General features: G+C 36.7%; 1 protein-coding gene across 5 annotated transcripts in view; it reads left to right on the forward strand.

Annotated features, from left to right (window-relative positions):
- The window catches only part of LOC100893663 (SAM and SH3 domain-containing protein 1), a 74,149-nt gene that overhangs the window by 11,516 nt on the left and 38,682 nt on the right, over window positions 1-23,951 (forward strand). For all 5 annotated transcript variants that reach the window (XM_030995480.1, XM_030995479.1, XM_030995482.1 and 2 more), the window contains exons 2-3: window positions 8,263-8,306; window positions 18,143-18,295. In XM_030995480.1, the coding sequence (XP_030851340.1) occupies window positions 8,263-8,306; window positions 18,143-18,295 (197 nt within the window). The remainder of the gene's footprint in view (window positions 1-8,262; window positions 8,307-18,142; window positions 18,296-23,951) is intronic.

Here is a 23,951-nt window from a genome sequence, read left to right on the forward strand (position 1 = left end):
TCATATAAAAAGAATGTTGGAAATATCAAAGATGTGCCAAAAAAATGGTCAATATTAATCATATATGTCATCCCTTGATGAGAATGCAAAAAATAAAAAGAGCAGTAGAAAGCGTGCGCTTCATTATAGGTGCACTTTCTGTCACTTTACATGTTTATATTATAATTATAATTTTCATTCACATTTTGGATATTCTGAATGGCAGTTCTAGAATAATTTTTTTTAAACTTTAGGTAAAAGTATTGAAGGTTAGACAAATAATTGATGTCTCCCCCCTCCCTTATGATCAGAAATTATTATTACTATAAGAACTATATAATATATTGTTGTAACTGCATGTTAATAAAAGACATATATAGCTCCTGCAGAAGAATAACTAATTTAGTCAAAGATTTTGTAGATACAATGACACAAAAAGTATATTCAAGATGTCTACACTGTATATTCAAGATGTCTACACTGTATATAGCGAAACCAAAAACTAACACATCTTGTTTGTTTCCTTGTTACATACACAATTGTATGCCAAAGAGAGATTTGAAGTGGTTCAAGCATTTTCTTTAAAAAATGCTTCAATCGATGATCTTGCAATAAAAGTGCTTCCAGTCATATTGTAAAGAGTGCCCTCTCTTGGTTCTGGTGAGCAAGTGACTAGAGTTATAAACACGTTAAATGAAAGAAAGAAAAATTGGAGAAAAGTAAGCACACTAGTTTTTCGGTGGTGGTTAGCAAGAGTTCTTGAGGGACATTTCGTCATCGTTTCATAAATTTGCAGGCTATTTGGAATCATTTCTGACATAGAAATCTCCCTCCTAGCCAAACAGCGGTTTATGGATACCCATATTTTGTCATCCAAAATAGAAATATAATGATTTTGATCAGAGCAATGTCAAATGGATTAACTTCTTGCCCTGTATAGACGTTGATCAACTCTCTGGATTAGTCTAGATTAAGTTGATCTTCCGGTCCTTCTATTATGGAGGAAACTCAAGTTTAGCTAAATTAATCCACTATTTTGTTGGAAATATTCAGAGGAAACAAGATCTACTAGACTGCCCCTTTAATCATGCAATCTTTTGTCAGACCAGCATGAGTTCTTAATACAAGACTCTTAAATCATTGGGAAGTTAATTTTCCTCCAGACTAGGTAGAGAAATATATATATATATATATATATATATAGATATCCAAAGTTATATTCCAAGAAGCATTACTTTAATTCTAGTAGAATTTAGAAGATTAAAAATTGTTGTATATTTCGCAAAAAAAAATTATTTAGAAGATTAAAAATTGTTGTATATTTCGCAAAAAAAATTGCTAAGGTTTTTCAAAGCCTTGACTGATGTACCTTCTAGGATACTAATTTCTCACGCTTAATTTGGGAGAATATCAATTTTCTTTTAAATACATAGTTTTGCTGTAGTACCGATTTAGTCCTGCATCAGAGCAATTATGAAATCATGCTTTTAGCTTGATTGACAAGATGATACTCTTGTTTCAGCCACTATGAAAGTCTTCTAGTAACTTCTAGTATCCAGATTTCTCAGTCAATTTAACAGGGGATTAGTATTTAGACTTATACTTAAAAGTTAGCTGTAGTGTCGAAACAACTCTGTTTTGGAACACTTGTGAAATCAATCTCTGAACTTGATCGACAGGATGTGTTTGGAGTTTGCGATACTGTTTCGTCAGTCCTAATTAAATCTTAATTGAAGAATTCCTCGTGGCTCCTACGATCCGTAATCCTGGTGTAATGTACTGAGCCACCTACGCTGTAGATACGACCGCGATGACGGCTCTGTTAACCCCATATGCGTCAGTTGACACACTTTTTCTCACCGAATATGCAATATCATTATTTTCAGGAATTGATACTGAAAGTCGAACAAACTTGCATAAACTTTTTAGAAGATCCATTTCAATAGGGATATATAATAATAATAATAATAATAAATCAGATTTATAAAGCGCTTAATACAAAGCGCTTAACATAACAAGGTACAATGTAAAATAATAATACATAATTCCAATAATAACATACATATATCCCTTTCTCTCTTATATTATTGTCTATTGTTTTTTCAAATGATAACGACAAATATATTATGAACTGAGTCTGATCGAAAAGTTGTCTATTTCTTTTGGCTAAATCTTTGGATACAGATTCAATCTTGGTATTTGTATACTTGCAAATATTTGAAATGGGAGAAAATAAACATGTTCTTTACAAAAATTTGCACTAGGTAATGATTTAATTCTTTTTTTAAGTTCCAAAAGAATTGCTGTGACTACATGTTTTCACGTCTCTATATAAGCTGAATTAGTATTTCAGGTGGTCAAGTGGATATGTCACCGGACTGTGGATCACAAGGTCCGCGGTTCAAGTCCTGCCGCGGCACTAATGTCCTTTGGCAAGACATTGATCTACATTTGCCACTCTCCACCCAGGTGTTAAAATGGGTACCCGGTAGGATGCGAAAGCTAATGTGGTTTGATTAGCAAGTGGCGCTTGTAAAATGGCGACTGGCTGAAATGCTCCCCAGGGAGTGGAGAATGTGCATATCTTGTGTGCGGGTAAGCCTGAATCCGATGACCGGGGTAATAATATGTTCCGCGCCTAGAAACGTAGTATTAAGCGCATTATAAATGTGAGCTATTATTATTATCTTGAGTGGAAGTGGCAACATCTTTTGGGAGGGTGAAAGGGAGAGCATAACATTCAAGGATATAGGTTCAATTAACTTTTTGTTAAAGGGGAAGGGATTCTACCTTTTGATATTTTTGTTACTAAAGAATTTGAAAACATTTGAATTTTTTCCCTATGTCTTTGCTCCAATAAGCTTTTTAATTTGAATAACAAATAGTTTTGGGGTGAATTTTAATGAAGGTAGGAGACTTGGCTCAATAGAGAAAGGCTGACATGGGAAGGCCCTTTATTAAATGTGACTTCTGTGTTCTTATGTAAAATATGGGTTTTCGTAATGAATACATAGGGCGGAATATCTGAATATTAATCTCATGCCTATGAACCCTGGACACTGAACACAGACATGTTGGCATGGAGGCTCTTGGGTTGGATTAAAATGAAAACTAATCCCTCTAGGTTATGTATTAAGAATGGATTGGAATGTTGCCAATCAGTCGTTTCTGGAATGAAAGTGAGGATTCGTTACTGAGGCTTCAAAGGTGAATGTACTTAAAGGGACTCGAGCTAGCTTGATTTCTATATGTAGAGAGTCAATTTAATGAATTTATACAATTCCAGTTTTATTTTCTTGAAGATATGAGCAAAAACAGAAAGATCATGGATTAATTTGCAACATACCAAACAGATTTTTTCCCAAGAGAAGATGAGATTCTATATGCAGCTCTGATTTTTTAATGGAAAAGTGGCTGAAACTGTGTTGTGAATGGGAAAATCCACCCTGATATTGAGTTGGTTTTAATAGAAGCAGAAAAATGAGAGGAACAGGTCAGTGAAAGTTTGAGCAAATTCTGATTACAAATAGGAAATTTATGAAATTGTGAAGTTGCAATCAATCAAATACAAGTTGGCAACTCTGTGATGTATCTTATTTGCTCTGTGCAAAAAAAAAAACCAACTAAAAATTGTCATTTTCCCTCAAGAAACTTTTCAATAATACATGCACCCTAAATATAATTACCTGTATTGCAAATATGTTTCTAGTATGGATGAAAATCTATTCCATCAACAGTAACAAAGAAAATTAAAGTTTATGAAATATTATGTACAGAGCAGATTGGAGAGGACCTCGCAAGATACATTACAGCGCTGCCAATTTGTGTTTGATCGGTCGCAACTTCAAAAGTTCATAATGTCTAATACAACTCTCCAATCATAATACTGATTTCAGAAGATGTGCTTGTGACCTGTTTAGAAACATTAAGAAATTAACAAGTGACCTTTATCAATGTTTTATGACTTTTTTTTTAGCTAAACTTTTCTTTGGCTATTCATTCGATCATCACAAATGACCAATATGTTTGACCCATTTTGTGTGGACAAAAGCACAAGGCTGATTTGACCTGTATTTTGAACAAACTTGTTTGAGGTTTCTTTCAAAGTTCATGTCAACTAAGTATTGCAAATATCAATTTTATGACTTAATTGTCATTCCATTATCTTCAATGACTTTAGACCTTCAAGTTAAGTTTAGGAAGGTTGTTGAGATATAATTTATGAACTCTATCAATCAATCATTTTAAAGTCTATAATCCCTTCTGGGTTAGTGGGTTGGACAGATTTATTCCACAATGTCATTCTCATAAATTAATTTGCATCCATTTGTCTTCTTTTATGGTGACCAAGTTGAACATAATGCTTTGCCCTTATTAGTTTACCCCTTTGTAGCTCTGAGATGATTGATCAAATATCATTTTAGGATAGAAAAATGTGAAATTTTCATTGCAATGCTGGAAAGCCTTTGTTTTTCCTGCCACCAAAATATGATTTTGTAGGTATATATATCCTAACTTCCTTGTAGAATACATACTGTGGAATAAGTTTGTTAATTCTAAAGATTTTTTTGATTTTTTTAATAACACTTCCCTATCTGTCTTCCCCAACTGTTTAAGAACTCTCCTCTGTTTGATAGTTTCTGCTCCTCTGCCCCCAAGCAAATCTGGTCTCTCTCTCTCTCTCTCTCTCTCTCTCTTTCTATCCCTTCCTCTCTCTCTCTCTCCCTCCCTTCTCTCTGTCCCACTCTTATCCTCCTGTCCTCTCATTCTGCCTCTTTCTCTGTTCAATCTTTTTTCCCTGTCCACTATCCCTCACTCGCCTCTACCTGGCCCTCTTTCCCACTGCATGGTTCAACTTGGGTCTAGAATACTGAGACTATTAAACTTTGTTTTAGCTTAAGCCATTTCCTTGACCATGGCCAATAAAAACAGTCTTTGATTACTAGGCAATATATCTGACCAATCAGAAGGAAGCAAAGTACCAATAAGCAAAGTCTGATATCCAGAGCTGGGTTTTCTCAGATAGTCTTACTCGATCAGACTGTAACAGTTCTAATACACATATTTTCTCTTTACGTTTATGTTTGACAATGGCGATGAAGGTAATGACGCTTTATTTACCTGGCTGCTAAGAAATCTATTTGCTTGTAAGCGCATAGGGGACCTACAGCTGTAGGTACTCTCCAAGGGACTTGGTAATTGGTAACTTAGCATTAATGCTTTACCAATGGGCACCACTACATCAACTTGACAACCTCCCAGTTACGTGACCACTGGTCTTAACCTCCAATCCATCCAGCCTCAAGTAATTTGAAAATATATTCATAGTTTCCACTAACTTTGTTGATGTTGCTCTCTTGAAAATGTATTTTAAGGAGGCTTGATAGCTTTCCTGACCACAGATTCAAAACCATGTCACTGCTCTAATGCCCTTTGGTAAGAAATCATTCCAATTCTCGCTACCGCAACTATGGTTTTTGGCCATAGAGGGCAGCACCGGCGATGGGTATATTTTGCAAAGACGTTTTTGGTTTTCCTACAAATACAGTGGGTCGAGAACTGGAAAGTCTGATAGAAGTTATAGTTTCAGATTAAAGATAAACTCCAGTTCTGGTAAAAAAAAGAAAATTAATTCTCACAGAATCAAACGAAACTTACACTGAATGTTCAAGATTACAAATAAATGACATGTGCCAAACAGGTTTGGAAGAAAATGTATACTGGCTGAGTAATGAGCATAGAAAGACAAGGAAATCAAGGTAGTACTAGCCCCGACACCATGTGTGTTGTCCCATATATAGCTTTCTGTGTACAGTGCTGTTACTTTACCAAGACTCGGTCAAATTTATTATGATTTTGATGACTCCAGAACCTTGCAGTGCACACCAATACTTATATGCTACATGGTCAACTGTTTCTGATCCTTTCCACACCTTTTCTTTCACAATGCAATCGCATTACCAGTACTAAAGTTTATCTTTAACAGATTATGATGGTGCCTAAACCTAGATCTTTTACAAAATCAAGTATGTAGCAAATGTTGCCAGATGATATGTCAGATCACAAGTGACGTTCTGACCAACAATCATATAGGTTTAACGAATCTGGTTTACTCTGATGTGTTTTACTATACTTTGTTACATTTCTTACTTAGGCTTTCTCTAATCAATGGCTCTCTCTTGTTTTCTGGGTTTTTGTTATACTTACCGGTATTTATTTATGATTTGACATATTCATTATTTTAAAGGTAATACAAAGTTTTTGGAAATTTTGAAAATTGGGTGGATAGTGATTCTTTACAATGTTGATATATTTGGATGCCCCTGTGGATGTTTTATAAGCTCTAAAAAATTAGACCCAAAAATACTTTTGCTTTTGAGAAAAATGGAATATAACAATTTACCGGTGCTCCCGGTAAATTTTGATAAATTTCAAATAGCACCTACGGCCGTACAATGGTAGCTGCGACCATGAAAATCTCAGAATATGTAGTTGTGATATACAATTTCTAAACAGGATTAGCTAATCGGTCGATTTGGGTCAAGAAATGTTGTTTTATAGCTTAATTAATATATTGACCTTGAGAGGGAGCTATACAACATAAAGAGTGTATTATTTACAATTTCATAACCTTAGACTCGATTTCAACCGCGACAACGATCACTGAATATTGTAGGAACGCATATGCTTCCCAAAATGTTCATTTGAACCAAATTCATGACCTCGTACCAAAACTTTGTATTACCTTTAAGAGAGGGGTTGTATTTCCTTCATGCTATAGTTGACCCTGAGTTGTATTTCCCATAATAAATCGAGGTAAAGCTACTTGATTGTGTTTTGGTCAGGTGACTCACTTTGTACTATCATGAAAGGTTATGATCAAGATATAAATAAACGATATCATCATCTATTGTGTTCAGGGTAATGGTGTCCTGTGCATATACTCGTAGCCTGTTCAGGGTTCAGACCATGAGGCTGTTCACACCGGCAGAGATAGCGCGCGCTAGACCTCGCTATCTCTGCAGTTTGGAAGGTACAACGTCGTTTCGGTCCGCCAAACAGCGAGCCACGGCGAGCCAAAACGGCGTGTCACTGGAGCACCTCTTGGGGGTGGTCCACAAGAGATAGCGCGGTCTAGCGCGCGCTAGAAAAAAGGAGGTGCTACGATAGACCGCGCTATCTCATTGCAGTGTGAACAGCCTCTAAGGTAGCTTAACGAAAGGTATCGGCATGACAAGACCCGTCCGAAACCCAAAATGAATAAATATTTAATCATGTTTGTTAGTAAAAAAATAATTATACTTTGACAGTTAAAAGACATGTATGCTCACGTAACGGTAAACCTAATCCTGATAGTACATGTATTTTCCAGCTTCATGTATTTTCCAGCTTCATGTCTTAGCAATGTGGGTCTACCTCTGTGTGATAAAGTTCTGGATGCGTGCCACTACATTTCACAAAGAAGAAAATATCAACAATTTCAAACAGAATATTTTCTGAATGGTAATTTCATGCTGGGCATATTGATATATTGGTTTGTAAAATGGGCCCTTTTCATGCCGTTATGATACTGGCTCTGTATGAAGAAGTTATGAATGAACCCAAGTTTGGGACTATACTCCTAAATATTTGGAGAACAGATAGCAATTGATAGAGAGTATATTCATTTTTTTGTTTGTATACCTAAGTAATAATGTTGCGGACCTTTTGTGATCATGTCTAATTCAACTACAAAGTTTATACACTTAATGTCATATCAATATACTTGCTTTTGAAGATTCATCATAATTATATGGAAACCAATTCCAGCAAATCATTTTATTGCCATTTCGGTGGCAAATTCCCCAGCATCATCAATCAGAAAAGTTCCAGTTATTCAAGGAGGTCTGGTTAATGAGACTAATCCCCTCCTTTACCAAAGTGGGTTTCGACCCAGTATGAGCATGGTATGAGTAAGCAATTGACTTCTATTCTCTGTGTGTTGTGTGGCATGCGTATGCTCCACTTTTGTCTGCCGGCCTGCCTGTCATGCATAATCATGACCTGAAAGTCAGCCCAAGCCATCGACCGTAACAGCAACCAGGAAAGAGATATATGATATTAGAATCTGATCCATATAGCAAGCAGCGAGAGAGCAAGGATTCTGACGGGATAATCTCTGCTTTGCGTGGAATTATTGTAGGATACACCATCGTAGTGCTGTGGCTGATGTCATTATTTTGCTCTTAATTAATCACCAATAAGGACGTTTCCTATTCTTTTTGTCTTTTATCTTCGTTGCAGCCAAACATCACCGGATCACACGATGAATAGGAAAAATGGAGGAGGTGAGTTAAAACTTTTTCAAACTTTGTGTTTACTTTTTGAAATGTTATTGTTTATATACCAATAGTCATTATAGAGCAGTTTAAAATGTGGTATTACTATAATGATGAAAGGCATATTCTTTATCACTGTGCTTGTGTTTAACCTGCTAGATTGGTTCTGTTTTGTTAACTTGTTTTCTTATATATATATATATATATATATATATATATATATATAGGGTCAGGGCCAAAATTAGAGGGTTTTTTAATTACTGTATTATTCATGATCAAAATGTTATACCACAGTATTTGTGTTACGGTTATGATTGGGGGTCAACTACTTCTATCACACGACTACTAGGTGATATGCCATTCAATATATGTATTACATGATTTCTATATTTCAAATTTTTGTTGTTTGATATCGTAAGAAATAATCAAAAGGCAGACAACAATTCACTCCCCTCCTCTCCCTTGTTGCCCTCTCCCTCCCCCTTTCTATTTCTCCCCCTCTCTCTTCCCCTCCCCCTCTCTCTTCCCCTCCCCCTCTCTCTTCCCCTCCCCCTCTCTCTTCCCCTCCCCCTCTCTCCTCTCCTCTCCTCCCCTCCCCTTCCCCCTTCTACTCCCTCTTCCCCCCTTCCTTAGTGCCCTTTCACCTCCCTGTCACCATCTTCCACTCCCCCTCCCTTCCTGTCCTTTCACCCACCCACCCCTCTTCCCTCCCTTTTCCCCTGTTCAGTCTCCCTCCCCATTCCTCCCCCACCCCTCAACCTTCCCCACTACCTATGCATTGTAATTGCCAAAAGAACTGAATTTACAGTGAACAACTAAAGTGCTCATACCCCTTGTAAATTTGATGTTTTTGTGTGTATTGTAACTCAAGAATGAAAGGTGAACTGGTTTAACCAGTTTTTAAATACTTTTAGATGTAAGCTTTAATATGTCTCACTCTCAAGAAACTAAATCTGGACAAATCAGTTTTGCACATACACAGGGTATAAATGATTTAGTTGTTAATTGTTTGTGTATCTACCAAAAAGGAAGTAATTGTTTACAAAAAGGGTAAAAGTAGGGGAAGTTTCTTACTCAGTAGCTTGTGGTTTGTATTGATGACAGGCAAATACATCTTCATAGGCCTGTATACATGAAATGTGTATCAATCAAATCAAAATCAATGTAAAGAATCCAATTGAGTGGACTTTATATTGGTATAGTTCATATTATGTGCACTATTGAAATTGCATGTTGTGATAACATCAATTTATTATGCATCCTTAAAAATAAGGACTAATTACTGATTCATGTTGGTGATAATAGCATGTTCCAATTATCTTGTTGTTGTTGACATGGCATCATTTCCTAGTTCAAGAGACGCAATACAAAGTATAAAGGAAGTAGGTTTTTTTTTTAAATAACTGGTAATGGTTTTGAAAAACCAATACTACTACTATTAAATGGTTTAAATGGTTTCAAGGCCTTTTATAATTATTGCAACATTCTCAATAATAAGGAAACAAAAATCGTTAATAGGTTTGTTGTTGAGAGGGGAAATCCTCGAAAGTACTTATGGGAGCACCGGTTGTAATATGACAGGAACAAAACAAAGAAAGAGAAGGGGGATACGATATATTGGTATATTCAGGATCTACATGTATGATATTTCATCTCTTATTTGCTTGCTACAGCACTCTAATGACAATAATGATAAAATACAGCTTTGGAACAGCAAGAGTAGTGAATGTTTAATTAACCGAAGTCAGAGACATCTATCTAATTGTTTCTTTTTGGCTCAACTAAAAAAAAAGTAGTCCTATATTTTTTCCACAGAGCCGCTAACTATTCTAAAGGAGAAATGATTTCTATTTGGGAGGGCTTCAAAATGTTGCGATAGATTCCAATATTCCATTGACTTTTTCTGAACATGTTATGAACTTGTGGTGAATTAAAGCATACAAATTGGATTCTTCTTTTTCCCTCAATACTTAAACTGGTATGCAAAACCATTTCGTATGCAATTCAATAGATTCCTCTCAATTCTGAACCTTCTGTGTAAATGCATACAAAATTACCCTGTAGTCCTAATTTTCTGTGGAGAACTTTGGCAGGTAACTATGCTTTTGCTATATGCATAAAGCACATTCTATTTTAGTCTTCCCCAAAATAATCCTGTACACGAAGACCTTGTCATGAGAAGCTTTATTGAGGAATCGATAAAAGAACATGAGAAAACACTTGCCATATATGACATCATTAACTTCACACTGAAAACCACATCAAGTCACATGACTTCACGTTGTATAACACATCGTTCAATTAGCGAATTTCCTTCCAGGTGGTTGCCGAAAAAGGTCGGCATAGCGATAAGAGGCGTGTACGCTTCACACGAGTCACGTCTCGATTGCTCCACGTGCCGTATCGTTCGATGTGTACAGTGTGAAGGGAGATCGTGGAATTGGCCATGACCTGAAACGACATCTAGAAGTAATTGATTTTGAAATAGAGTGTCTGTAATTGAATGCTAATCCCAATATCAGGGATAATCTTTTAGAAAGAATAACAATTTATTAGCAACTAGCAAATATCTGGTATTATATTTACCCTTGATTTCACCTTTTTTCTGAATATGCCTATATAAGAGCAAGCACAATTATGTATTCCTAATGGAGACTAGAGAGCTTCTTAATTCGTGAAAACCATGAATAATATATATTTTTTTACAAATCTTGGAATATATACATTTAGATAGGTAGATAGATAGATAGATTGATATCGATATGCACAGGGCACATTTACCACAGGACTTAAGAAAATTAAGCAGCACATTTTAGGGGATTCCTTCTTTCATTGGTGGCCTTATCAACAACTTTCTCTTTTGCACATTTTCTACTAGTGCCCTGAAGGAAATGACTCAGCGAATTTAGGAAAGTCATTCAAGTACACTTAGTAATTACACTTGAGAGGCATTTCCTCATCAAGTTGTTGCAGTGCTTACTTTAACATTTTGGACTGAAATTTGCAATTAGCCAATTGTAAAATCATCTGACGAAAATGATTTATATAGCATAATTATTTCACTGTAGCTGTTTAAAAAAAGAAAGAAAACTTGAGACATCGTATAGGGGGTGGTTTTGAAATTGAAATTTATTTCATTTACTTATTATTCATTTTAATATTCATTTACTCATACATTCATTTATTTGATTCGTTCATCCATTGGTTAATTAGTTTGTTTATTTATTTATTTAATGTTTATATTTATTCATTTAGTTTTTTCTATATTTCATGGAGCTCTTTTTAACTGTGGACACTTAATTTGTCCTTGTTTTCACGAAGTGACGGTAGTGAGGAAAATCGTCACGCAAAGTGAATGCAATTTTTTTTCACTACCGTCACTTCGTGAAAACAGCGACGAATTGTCTGCTGCCCAAGTGCAAGCCCATTGAAACAATTTTATGAAAATAAGCCATCTCCAGCAAGAACTTGAAGTTCCTTTCTGTGTTTTTTTGCCAACTTTATTTTTCAGTAGAAGAAGGGATTATAATAGGTTATCTGTGAAAAAAGTAGATATCCTGAGAATTATGGTAAAATTAACTTTGCTATTTTCCAGAGGGTTTGTAGCCTGAATACTGCCGTATCATTTGCCATAGATTACCAGTATCGAGTGTGAGGGGGATATCAGTTAATGTGATATGACTTGGTGACAGTTAGTCAGGAAACCCTTTAGCTATGACAGTCTGGCGCAGGTGGGGAAGGGTAGCTATAGGTAAGGGTTGTGAGAGATTTGACAGGACTTATCAAGGGTTCATGCAGGACCGAAGACTGTAATTTTATGTCGTGGTCTGTTCTCAGGAAGAAAGGGAGCTAGAACAGACTAGTGCAGGTGGGGAAGGGTAGCTATAGGTAGGGGTGTGAGAGATATGACAGGACTTATCAAGGGTTTAGGACCGAAGACTGTAATTCTATGTCGTGGCCTGTTCTCAAGAAGAATGATAGCTAGAACAGACTAGCACAGGTGTGTAAAGGGTGGCTGGGTATAGGGACATGAGAGTTTTGACAAGACTTATCAAGGGTTGGGTACCAAAGACTGTTCTCCTATGTCTGTTGGTTTTTTTGAGAGGTAGATTAATCTAGCATAAGATGTGGAAGGGTGTAGCTATGTAGGAGTGTGATAGATTTGGACTTATCAAGGGTTCAGGGCTAAAGGCTGTACTCCTATGTCCATGGCTTCTTCAAGAGGTAGAAGAGTCTAGCATAGATGTAGAAGGGTAGCTAGGTAAGGACAGGAGAGTCTTTGGCAAGACTTATCAAGGGCTGAGGACTGAAGACTGTCAGTATACTCCTATGTCTGTTGGCTTGTTCCTCAGAAGATTAAAAGCAAGATCAGTCTATCGCAGGTGTGGAAGGGTAGCTATAGGTAAGGGTGTGAGATATTTGACAGGACTTATCAAGGGTTGAGGACTGAAGACTGTAAATTCTATGTCGCGGTCTGTTCTCAGGAAGAAAGGGAGCTAGAACAGACTAGCTCAGGTGTGGAAGGGTAGCTAGGTAGGGGTGTGAGAGATTTGGCAAGACTTATCAAGGGTTGGGGACCAAAGACTGTCAGTATACTCCTATGTTCGTTGGCCTGTTTCCTGGGAAGACCAAGAGCCAGAGCAAACTAGCACAGGTGTGTAAGGGTAGCTAGGTTGGGACGGGAGAGTTTTGACAAGACTTATCAAGGGTTGGGGACCAAAGACTGTCAGTATACTCCTATGGCTGTTGGCTTGTTCCTGGGAAGACCAAGAGCCAGAGCAGACTAGCGGAGGTGTAGAAGGGAAGCTAGGTAGGGGTGTGAGACAGATTTGACAGGACTTATCAAGGGTTAAGGTCTAAAGGCTGGACTCCATGGCTTCTTTAAGAGGTAGAAGAGTCTAGCATAGATGTGAAAGGGTATAGCTAGGTAGTGACAGGAAAGTTTTGACAGGACATTTTCCAGACTTGAGGACCACAGACTATACTGAAATTTTGTCTGTTGGTCGATCCTGTGTGTGTTGTAATGATGGAAATATTTCTTAACTAGAGACTTACTTTAACAAAACAAAAAAGTCTGATTTCCCAACTAGACACCAATCAAGTTGCATTTCTTTTTCCAATAAAGAATTACACATAATTTTGTATCTAAAGAAAATGTTTGGAAAAGGTGTTACAGTTCAGGTCATGCAGATATCATGAATTCTTAACTCTGTAGTAAGATTTGCCAACTTCTGCAAGGTAATTGGACACTAAATTGCCTAACTGGCAAATCTGGGTGCTCTGGATGCCAGTCATATGTGCTGGAATGTATTTGAATTATTCACAGTGAATTTGATATAATTCCACTTATAAGCAAGATAGTTATGAAAACACAGGCTATATTAGAGATAATATTCAGAAACCCAAAGTATATGATTATTATCACTAAAATGTGATACACTTTTTTGGAGAAAGAGATTAATTCATTCATTTTCAGTTTAGCACCTACCTGGATTAGTGCACGTACATGCGACCCCCCCCCCCCTTGCAAATCACCTAATGATTCTATAATTAGATTTTAATGACAAAGACATGAGTATTCAATCATGAATGCATCATTGATTTTTTTTTTTTTTTATTGAAAAGGGATATTATAAACAATGATAATTGGGTTGTTGACATCTGTGGTTGGAGATGACATTGGGTGCAGTTCACGGCGTAATTACAATGGTATTCAGTGCAGACAACAATTGAAATATTTCATGGCACATAAACCAGAACCTTTAAAGGTGAAGTTCAGTTCTGGTCATGCGATTGCATTGTGAAATAAACGGCAAAGAATCGATCAGAAAAAGTTGATCATGTAGCATATAAGTATTTGTGCGTACTGCAAGGTTTTGGAATCATCAAAATGTTAAGAAATCTGGCCCAGACTTGGTAAAAGTAACAAGCTCTGTACACAGAAAGATATATGGGACTACACAAACATGTGGCATAAAAATGAGGCCCAAATTTTTAAGCTGTTTACATGACATATTCAGAATAGGAAGGCATTTGAAGAGCCATACTTTACAGGGAACATTTTTTCTGTGATGTTCTTCTACACTTGCACAATAACAATTATGACGCTCACAAATTATGTTTCACCTCTTCCCAGAACTCAACCTTCTCTTTAAGGTTAGATGATAAAGATTAACCAAAAATGCATAACAAATACAATAATGTGATGTGAGAAAGGTTTGTTCACCTTTATTAGTGCCGGTACATGTTATTCAAATCATAGTTAACCTTAACCTTTTCTGGTTCTGTTATGTCTTCATTATAAAAGTTTATGACTTTTGTTTGTATTTGCTTGCATGTGCTCGTGCATTTGTTTGCCTTATATGCCTTTATTCATATGTTGTTTTTTTTTTTTTTTTGTAGTCCTATTTTTTAGAAAATGAAGAATAGCATAAAATATTTTGATATAAATATCATTCTATGACATCAAACTTAACCATGTTTAGAATCTACTAACAAGTTTCCATTTTAAAAGAAGAAATACAAACTTTTCTTCTTCGAGAATATTAACAATTTGGCAATCTAGATTTTTATTTAATGGCATTGTATAAAGGGGTTTATGGCATGAGTCAGTCATTAAACCAGACATTGTTTGTTAACTTTATGAGATACGGATATTGTGTTCAATTTGTTCTTTGTTTTAGCTCATATGAAGAAAAAAACATGAGCAATGAAAAGGAAAGAAGACAATATTAAAAACTTTGGATTAAGTGGAGCTAGGAACAGATCATCATTCAGTTTGATTGTCAAAGCTGTTATTAAAGAAAAAAACTGAGTGTAATAATTCTAATAATATGCCTTGTTTACCCAGGGTAGCCTCATCAGTATTTATACTGTTCTCCCTGAGGGCCCTTCAATTATACAGAGTGCACTTTAACTTCTATGTGTGGATGAAAAGTAGTTTATCATCCAAAAATCAAACTTTATGACTATGATAAATGCTTTTTTTTTATTTTTTTTTTATTGTCCCAGAATCATTGTTTCCAAAGACATGCTCTTATGTCAAGATGATTAGGTGCCAAATAACTTTTGATGTCCATTACTTTCGGTTTCTCATATTTTTTTCTGTGAAGCATATACATTTACAAAGTCAGATCCGAGGTTTCTTTCCACTTAGAAGATTGTTCTAGATACACAGGACTCTTCTATATAAACAATAGGCATGAACAAAAGTATCGCGTGACTATCTTTTATATTTGTTTGACGGGTATTATTTTAAGTCTTGAGATCTATAAATGTATTTGACAGATCACGCTGAAGCAAGACTAATCATAATACAAAACAGATTTATGTTGAGATGAGTTAAGACAAGGTGCCAGATCATTGATGATAAACAATAGATTCGGAAGATGCTAAGAAGCAGTAGGCCTGTATTTACAATCTATAAAACAGGTGCAGGGTATTTTTAAGTTACCAGGAAGAACAAAATGGAATTACATGGTGCCACAAATTGTCAATGGTAATATTTCAGTGCTATTTCTTTCAAATATTCAACAGTTTCAATTTTTAAACTGTATTATGTAGTTGTGCACCTACCTGGCTATGGACTTATTTCAAAACAAAATTGCTTTGAATGGATGGAAAGGCGTCATCCATCATATATCTTATATTTTCAAAACTTTTCAGGAACATTCTTGCCCTTGTATATTGTTTTCAGAGACATTTTATTTAAAGATACAGACCAGCTATGGTCATGCGATTGCATTGTGAAAGAAACGTCGTGGAATCGATCAGAAAAGGTTGATCATCTAGCATATAAGTATTGGTGTGTACTGCAAGGTTCTGGAATCATCAAAATGATAAGAAATTTGTCCCAGTTTTGGTAAAGTTACAAGCACTGTACACAGAAAGATGTATATGGGACTACTCGACACGTACGCAATATCTGTCCTGGAAGGGTTAACAATAAATGAATAGCTCATACGTTGTGCAGGTGTCCAGGACACGAGTAGCTAGCCCATTTTCCTTCTCTTCCCGATTCCACGTTGTGATAATCTGAAATGTTTCGAGCATGGACAGTCCCCCTTGTGCAGCTACCTTCCTGCCTATTATGATCACATCACTGATAAAAACTTTTTATCTTCAAATCTTTCAAAATCTACAGATTTAAAGATTTAAAACAATAAAAATAATAAATAAATATGTAGAACAAAACACATTGAACGATACAAAACAGACCTATGATGCTGTGATATTTTGCAAGTAAATCAGATTTTGGAATCAGAAATATTGAACTTATTTCTAAAATGGAGCAGGGTCTCATGAGAATATACATACGCAGATTTTTATTGGCAGGTAGCCAAGAATATGTTGTCTTTATAAGTAATGTTTGCAGCCCAGAAATGGTCAAATCCCTAATATGGACAGGAGTTGTTGTGCCAAACTATGCAAAAGAATGTTGGATTTGATTTGAACGTGCAAAGATTTCTAAAGCAAAAATTTGGAATGGATGTGGTGTGTGAACATGATATATTTTTTGGAGTCAAATATTTCTGTGAAAACTAAAAATTCTTTGTAGATGACGTGTATTTCAAAATCAATTTTTATCAGACAGGTTCCCTTCCAATACTGAAATGCAAGTCAGGACCTTTCTTTTGTTATTCTTGTTATTCTTGTATGTGTTCAGAATTTATAAAAATTAAGACAAGCCCAAGTCTATCTATAGCACATAATTTTGCCACTATATACACAATACACTGTACAAGTATTTTTGCAAATTTTATTGTTTTCAAGCAGTGCTGGGCCACATACACATTTAAACAAATTGACCACATAACAGTAGTAGATGCCAGATTTAATTGACCCAACATATTTAATATGCATTGGAGAACATGTTAATACACACTTTAACATCACATGACTGTTTTGTGATGGTTGTATCGTGTATTAAGAGCCAGAAAGGCAGTAGCTCATATACATTAAACACAAAGTCAACACCCTTCTGGTTCCCGACAGATGACAGATGCATTGATGATCCATCCTGTTTTGGTTTTACTTTTACTTTCCCTCCAAGATTAACGAGGGTTTTAAGAGAGACATCCATTAAAAGCTTACTTTTTATTATGATTAATTGATGCATTGATTGCTTCCTGTGTAAAAGCCAGGGAGTATATTTAACTACCAAGGGCTTTATACGAAGTGATCTTAGCTTGCACTAGCTAATTCCAAAAAAGAAAACAAAGAAATTTAATGATGAAGACTGATTAGGATATGTGAGCTTCTAAAAATGTCGGTTTTCTTCCTTCCTGAATAGGTTGATGTAATCTTGTGTTATTGTGTTATGATAATGACATATTTTTTCCTGAGCTACTTTTAAATTTTAAATTCTAAATTTCTTTAGCTTGTAAAGGAAGCATTTTGATTATTTATTAATGTTTGTATGTTTTGAAAAATAATCTTCATGGTTATTTCATCCTCTATTGAAACCACTATATTCTCTGTTTAAATGTCCATGCAGCCTTTGGGAAATGGTGTGTTGGAGGGGGGGGGGGGGGGGATTGGCTGGGTTTGAAGTGCATGGATTCAGACTATATATATATGGTGTTATGGAGTCTAATATGATGTTAGGAGGAGAGGGGCAGAAGCTGTTTTTAAGAAGCTGGTCTAAAGTGGGATGTTTCACACATTGAAGGGGATCATAGAAGGATTTACATCATCAAGCATGTTGATGTTTCAGTGCAGTTCTAGTAAATTCTAAATGTTTGCCGAATGAGATTGTAACAAGCCCAGTCATAAATATTGCAATGTGCTGTTCATCGGCATCAATATAACCGATGATTCTCCGTTTTATCTTTTGTTTCTTTCAGCATCAGGGGGAAGAGACAGGGGAGACACAGCGAAGAAAAAGCGTAGCCTGAGTCTGAAGGGTATTTTGAAGGGAATTGGAGACCACTTCAGAGGACAGACAGGCAGTGCCTCAAACTCACCTCCTAAAGCAGAGGGCTGTGCGGATCACTCAGGTAAGCATCTTAAGTTCCATGACAAGTGATCCTGCAACAATAGACCAGGGTCCCGTCTTATAAAGAGTTGATATCAATCGCAACTTATTTGCGATTGATATCAATGGCAACTTTGTACATAAGAGATAGGAGATTGCAAACTTGCGATTGATTGGAGGACTTACGATTAATTTGGATCAATCGTAACTCTTTATATAAGGCGGGCCCAGTTTACCAACATGTTCAAATTTATGGATGTTTCTTTCCTGGGGACCTAGTGACAAGTTATTTCATTAACCTGTTATTAATGAATGAACTACAATACTTGGAGTCAAGTCTGCTTACATTTCGTGTTGCTATGTCGGCCAAGCCTCGGGTCAACTTTTCAGGTTGTCAAGAAGACTGATACTGCTATTGAAAATACATAGCTCTTGTGGACTTCTTGCAGATGCTGATAGCCTTTTTTTACCTTAACACTTTCTGTAGTGTTAAACTCCCATAGGTCTACACATATTAATGTCATAACTAAGTCCAGGGAGCTAAGTCCAGAATACATTTGATTTGGCATGGGAGCTTATTGGGGCCTGAAGTAGAGGTGTGCCAAAATGTAGCCTTGATGAAAGTGATTGATTATGAAGAATTATAGAAAGGGAGCTAGAGAGGGTGAGAGAGAGAGAGGAAGAGAGACAGACAGAGAAACAGAGAGGGAGAGGGAGACTGAGAGAGACACAAGAGAGAGAGAGACAGACAGACAGACAAAAAGAGAGAGAGAAAGCACAGAGGAATCAGACTGAGGGAAAGAAACTAAGGTACAAGAGAGAGACAGACAGAGAGCGACGGAAAGAAACAGAGAGAGCGAGAGAGAGAGGGAGAGAGAGAAATTAAGGTAATACAGGAGCGCGATTGAGAGATTGAGAAAGAGAGAGAAACAGGGAAGGAGTTTTTGATTGTCTTGTCTTGAGAGTACAGTACCTGTTGATCTTAGTGAGGTTGGCCCCCCTCTCTTCCTGTCTTGATTTCCAGGTTTACTTCCTGCCCTCCCAAGACGTCTATTCAAAAGAACCCTGGATACAGTGTAACGATTCTCCATAAGACTGTCCTCGTCAGCTTAAGTTTGCCAAGTAACCTGCTATTTTAACTATCCCGGGTTGATGAAGACGCAAATCAACTGGTTAATTTGCATCTTCACCAACCCGCTGTTGCAATTAGCGGGATATTTGGTAGAGAAAATATCACGAGAAATCTTGGTCTTGTTTCCAAAATATCCAGCTATTTGGGAAATAGCAGGCTAATTTGCGCTTGCCCGAGCTAGTTTGTAATAAGCGTATCAGTCTAGTTAAGACGCAATTTCGAGCTTTGGGATAATATCCGAGTCTGAAAATAGTGGGATTTTTGGCAAACTCGAGCTGATAGTCACACCATTAACACTCCCCTGAATATTACCCCTGCCTTTTAACTTTAGAACCTGCTTTAATGAATGCAGGAATATCAGTTTGCAGGAGCAGAACTAGAGCTATTTTCAATTCTGATTATGTAGCTCCCATCTTTATGCACACGAGTGGTTCTGATCTGTCCACAAAACACACAAGATATATTTGGGTCTTCTTGTAATACACTTTATACATTACATCTTGCCAGGACCCGACCCCCCTCCCCGTTCCAAAAAGAAAAGAGGCTTATATCATGGACCTACTACGCTCTTTAAAACTATATCAAATCCCAAGGGCCGAACTAAGGCCAGTTTCAAGTCTGACTAGTTTTCCTCTCTCCAGCTCAAGATGAGGTGTGAACAAGTTTGACAAGGGGATATAGCCTCTAGCTTCGCTGTTCCTTTTTACCCTTTTACCCTTCTCCTCTAATTTCTTTAATGTCTTTTTCTCCTGCTCCGCCAATCCAAGTTCATTACCCTCCTAATTTAAACGGAACAAAGCAAAAGAAGTCACAATGTCTGCAACAAACCATCGTTTTTTTCTCACATTACAGAGTTTTGTCGGAAGTTGCTTGAATTCTTACCCCCCCCCCCCTCCTCTCTCTCTCTTGATATTTTCTCATCTCCTTCTCTCCCATTCCCTCTCTCTCTCTCATAAAAAAGTATATATGTACATTAAAAGCATCTTTTGAAACCTTTCCTCCTTTGGCCTAAATAAAGTACAGTAAGGATGCCCATATCCGTTTTTCAGCTATTGTTCCAGTCACGACTTCTTGACCAAAATGCTTCCCCGCCATGACCCCCTTTTTTCCTGACCCCTGCTCTTTTTTTATGACTAATATCCCATGTTCAGGCTTGCAAAATTCATCACCTAATAATAATAGAACGTTATAACTATATTTTGTATGATAGGCGACACGATGGCTTGGTAGTAGAGCGGTGGTCTCGTAATCGGGAGGTCCAGGGTTCGAAACCAAGACAGTGGGCTAGTGGCCTTTAGTAAGGCATTAATCCTCATTACCGAGTCCCTCAGACCTGTCGGTCCAATGGTTGCTTACTATCGAGGTTTTCTGTAGTTTGAATGTGGTACAACAAAATGTTGTCACCAGTTCAACCAAATTTTTGGCTAGAATCAGGTTTCTCAAACGTCTTTCAGGCCAATTTAGAAGGTGATGAACGCAAAGCCTTTTTTAAAGGGCTTTAGATATGGGCATATCTAAAGACGCAAAAAGGTGTGTTTTGAATGTGACATACAGCCAGAATCACGTTTCTGAGAGATCGATAAACGCAAAGCTGTTTTGAACCTCACATACAAATAGGAATTCCCAGGCTAGTTTCCGGTTCGGAGAAATAGCGCTGAGCAGCTGCGAAGAGACAAGGCCTTTATTGTGAATCTTGAAGAGTCGATAAACGCGACATCCCGCAAATCACGATCGTATAGTGGGGTTCGATAGTGGGGTATGATAGTGGGGTATGATATGTACATATCTAGTGGCAAGCCCCGATAAACGCGCCCTAAGACTCAGTAAAGCATCAGGGTCCATTGCTCATGTGAATGCCAAAAAAATGATAACTGGGCAGTACTAATTGCGAGTGACCATTTCTGATTTGCAGCCATTGAAATCCTCACCCGACCTGTTTCTACAATGTTGCTTTCACATTGAAGCCCCGCTGTCCTAGTTGTAGCTACTTGCTCCCTCTATAAAGAAAACTTCCACAATTGGTGCCTGTTGGTCCCCCATGATCCTCTTTTTCTTATGTTAGTTGAGAGCTGAGTTGATGAGATAGCCACCTGTCAGTGACCTGGCTGAGTGGTCTAATCCCTTCTGGCCCAGTTGTATTGACAGTCTTTAATATGACTCTTTGCTGCAAACTGATTTTATAGATATTTCTTTGTATAACTTAGTGAAGATTTCTGATAGTGCGAACAAGCCGATAGTGATTAAAACAAATCCTATTTCTAGATTTTCTACCCCAAAAGAACTATAAAGTTAGTGCCCCCCATTTGTACTTTTTATACTTTCCTATCTTGCATCTTTATTTGACTACTTGCCAAATATTGCCATTGGAGATTATGAATTATATCTAATTTTGATAGAAGGATACAAGACAATAACTGTGGTACAATTATTATGCCACTTTATATAAAATTGAAAAGTTGATGTTCCTGTCTTTAGATATCAGCTCACAAACTGCATTAAGGTGTAGGAGGTTTGCGTTGAAAAGAAATTTATGAACAATACTTGGAAAAGTGAACAGTTGTGGATGTTCTCACTCTATTTATAATAAGTTTTGCTTTATATTTGCTGTAGAGAATGTTTTTAGAACCACAAAATTAAGTTCCTTGTTGATACGTTTATAAGTTTAGCTGTAAATAGAACAGAGCAACAGTATCAACAGGCTAATGGCCTGTGTCTATGAAACGGTTGTGAGCATCTGTTAAAAGACTCCCCAGGGAGTGGAGAAGTTTGTATGAATTTTATGCGAGCAGGCCTGAATCGGATGACTGGGATAATGATATATCTTTACAGCGCCTAGAGACATTGTAGATGTATTAGGTGCTATATAAATCCAGAATACTATGATCATTAAACACATGGCTGTCTGCTGAACAATCATTGGATCCGGGCCCAAACGATCACAAATGAATCAAAATTAGATTTAAAATGAAATTAATGTAATTTTTTGCCTATTAGTATGAATAAGGCACAAGCCTCCTAACAACAAGGAAAGAAAATGTAAACAAAGAGAAAGAAATGAAGCTTTAAAGGCTCAGAACAGAGCTAATAATCTTGAACACAAGAGGAGTAGAGGAATATTAATGACAAGTTTCATTACAAATATTTTACATTTGATTTTTGTTTTGTTACTGCATGGGCAGTTTCAAGTTTGCAGCATTGCAGCCACGTTTTTGGTGCCTGCAGTTGCCCCAAATGTGCCTTTCCAAAAGAATATAATATGATATACCTGCGTAAAGTTACACTGTAAAGAAGAAGGGGGTGGAGACAGCACTGTACTGGCTTTTAAGTAAAACAATGAACCAACTACATTAGAAACAAAATGCCTAAAGAGTCTGAGAATGTCATGATAATTTATGTTTAATTATAATGACAGCTTGTCGTTAGCTTTTATGAATTATGCTTCACAAGTCATTAAAAACCCATTCAGTCTACATTGGCTAAAATAATGTTCAATTTATGTAATACAGAAATTTGGCATGGCCTTTCAACAGTGAAAGTCATCATAATTAGTAATTATCAACGTCAAGGCATATTGTGCAAAGGTCTAATGCTCAGTTTAACCTTGGTAGATTTGAATTTACAGAAAAAAGGGCAGTGAACTCATAATACTTCGGGATGTAGAGCTATGTTGGCTCTTAACAGAAGATAATTAAAAGTTGTTTAGTTTCTCTCGGGAAACATGTTCAGGATTTGAAATAATGTATATAACCTTTGACCGCCATATATTTAGATTTTCAGGGTAGCCCTGTATATGTAATACAGTGTAATTATTTAACGGAATTTCTTACCCTATATGTTCCAAACAGAACCCTCAGATCTTCCCAAAAGTCTCTCCTCACCATTCCACAAATATAATACTAAATTCTACGGGTCTCGCTCTTTTCAGGTTGCATCGGCCAAACTTTGAAATAAATTACCGGATACTGATACTGTTGACAACTTTAAGGCGCGTCTTAAAACATTTCTTTTCAAATATACTTTCCAATGTTAACGAGAGAAAGTATTTTGAGCAGATCTCACTCTTCTTATGTTACTCTATCCACCTTTCCTTCTTACTCTTTCTTACAGCGCATAGAGACATATTGTGATATGCGCTATATAAGTACGGTATATTATTATTATTATTAATAACCTTTAAAAAAACAATTTCTTTCAAATTATGGAAGATGAAATGAGGAGATTAAACGGGTCATTAATTTCCCCCATTCCCCCAGGCATGGCTCCATTAACTCCACTGTCCCACCCTATTGTTTTAATGTGATGCCAACAGGCTAATTCGCCAATTAAGCCTGGAGGAAGCGTTTTCTAAGAGCGTAGCTGTCTCTCTGCATCTGTTCCCATACTGACAGGCGCGATCTTGCTACACAAAGCCAGCCTGTGAGAATCGGCTTTTGTGCAGCACTTTCAGACGAAAGAAAATATTGTATAAAGAAACATTTATGGATCATTCATTTCAGAATGTTAAGCTAGCAAACACAGTTTCACAAAAGTATTTTAAATGTAAGAC

This window comes from Strongylocentrotus purpuratus, unplaced genomic scaffold (assembly GCF_000002235.5).
Source record: "Strongylocentrotus purpuratus isolate Spur 01 unplaced genomic scaffold, Spur_5.0 spur5_scaffold_21, whole genome shotgun sequence".
Taxonomy (NCBI): Eukaryota; Metazoa; Echinodermata; class Echinoidea; order Camarodonta; family Strongylocentrotidae; genus Strongylocentrotus; species Strongylocentrotus purpuratus.